The sequence below is a fragment of the Fulmarus glacialis genome, unplaced genomic scaffold (genome assembly GCF_000690835.1).
Source record: "Fulmarus glacialis isolate BGI_N327 unplaced genomic scaffold, ASM69083v1 scaffold5292, whole genome shotgun sequence".
NCBI lineage: Eukaryota > Metazoa > Chordata > Aves > Procellariiformes > Procellariidae > Fulmarus > Fulmarus glacialis.
The window spans coordinates 3,044-4,444 of NW_009199655.1; the positions used below are offsets into that span (position 1 = coordinate 3,044).

At 40.7% G+C, this 1,401-nt stretch overlaps 1 protein-coding gene across 1 annotated transcript in view; it reads left to right on the top strand.

Moving 5' to 3' along the window:
• Positions 1-1,401, top strand: part of KNSTRN (kinetochore-localized astrin/SPAG5 binding protein) — a gene marked incomplete at its 5' end in the record, with an annotated part of 4,754 nt that overhangs the window by 1,999 nt on the left and 1,354 nt on the right. The window contains 2 exons of the mRNA XM_009573322.1: positions 383-497; positions 1,357-1,401. The exon at positions 1,357-1,401 is cut by the window's right edge and continues 50 nt beyond it. Coding sequence (XP_009571617.1) covers positions 383-497; positions 1,357-1,401 — 160 coding nt within the window. The remainder of the gene's footprint in view (positions 1-382; positions 498-1,356) is intronic.

The window sequence follows — 1,401 nt, forward strand, 5'->3', positions numbered from 1 at the left end:
TAAAGATTCTAAGATGCCCTTTTCTTCCCAATGTTTATATGCTCTTCTATGCATCAAACTCTTGAATTATTTATAGATATGAGAGGGAGCACAAGAAAAGATATGCTAGGATTACCTAAAAGGAATTTATCTCTAGGATCAAATCTTTCTAGCGATTGCTATGACATGTGGATGTGATAAATGTATTAATCCTGCCAAGAAGCAGGAGTAAAGGTCGGCAACAGACTAATTTGCTGTGGTGGTGGAGTCAGAAGGGGAAGATCTGATTCTTGGTGCTAGTGGAGCACTTGTTAAGCCATTAGCATCACACTCAGTGTTACTGACTAATGAGAAGAAAATCTCCTTGGAAACTTGATTCACTTACAACCTGTGTTGATGACAGGGCACTATAAAGGAGTTAAAGGAGGAGAATGAAGGCCTGGTACAAGAAGTTGAGAAGCTCAAGAAATTTCAGGAGACTTGCATGGTGATTTTAGAAAGCAGAAACATTGATCCTGGTAAGGACTATGCATTTCACATACCATTCTGGTACTCATGCTTCAGAACACTTTTTTTAAACCTGTTGTGACTGTTCATAAGACATTTGGACTCTGCTTCCTTGCTAAGGAAATACTGCTGTAACTCCAGGGAATTTTTTTTTTCTAGCTTAAGAGAAAAAGCTGCTTCCTGTAGTGGGCCCTGCCCTGGATAAACTTTGAAAATAATTTAGTCTTTCTTGTAGAAATTTACTTTGAAAAGCTGTTAGTTCTTACAAGCAAACTTGTCTGTATATTAGAGGTTCACTAATGTACCTCTGTCCTGGTTTTGGCTGGGATAGAGTTAATTTTGTTCCTAGTAGCTGGTATGGTGCTGTGTTTTGGATTTAGCATGAGAAGAATGTTGATAACACATTGATGTTTTAGTTGTTGCTAAGTAGTGTTTACACTAGTCAAGGACTTTTTAGCTTCCCATGCTCTGCCAGGTGCACAAGAAGCTGGGAGGGGGCACAGCCAGGACAGCTGACCCAAACTGGCCAAAGGGATATTCCATACCATATGGAATACATCATGTTCAGTATATAAACTGGGGGGAGTTGGCTGGGGAGCAGCGATCGCTGCTCGGGGACTGGCTGGGCATCGGTTGGCGGGTGGTGAGCAATTGCATTGTGCATCACTCATTTTGTATATTCTGTCATCATCATTATTATTATTATTTGCCTTTCCTCTTCTGTTCTATTAAACTGTCTCCACCTCAGTTAATGAATTTTACTTTTTTTTTTGATTCTCTTCCCCATCCCACTGTTGGGGGGGAGTGAATGTGTGGCTGTGTGGTGTTTGGCTGCCTGCCAGGTTAAACCACAACAATCTCATAAATTAGTTACAGGCAGCAACATTTTGGAGGAGGAAGAAAAGACACAGGAAT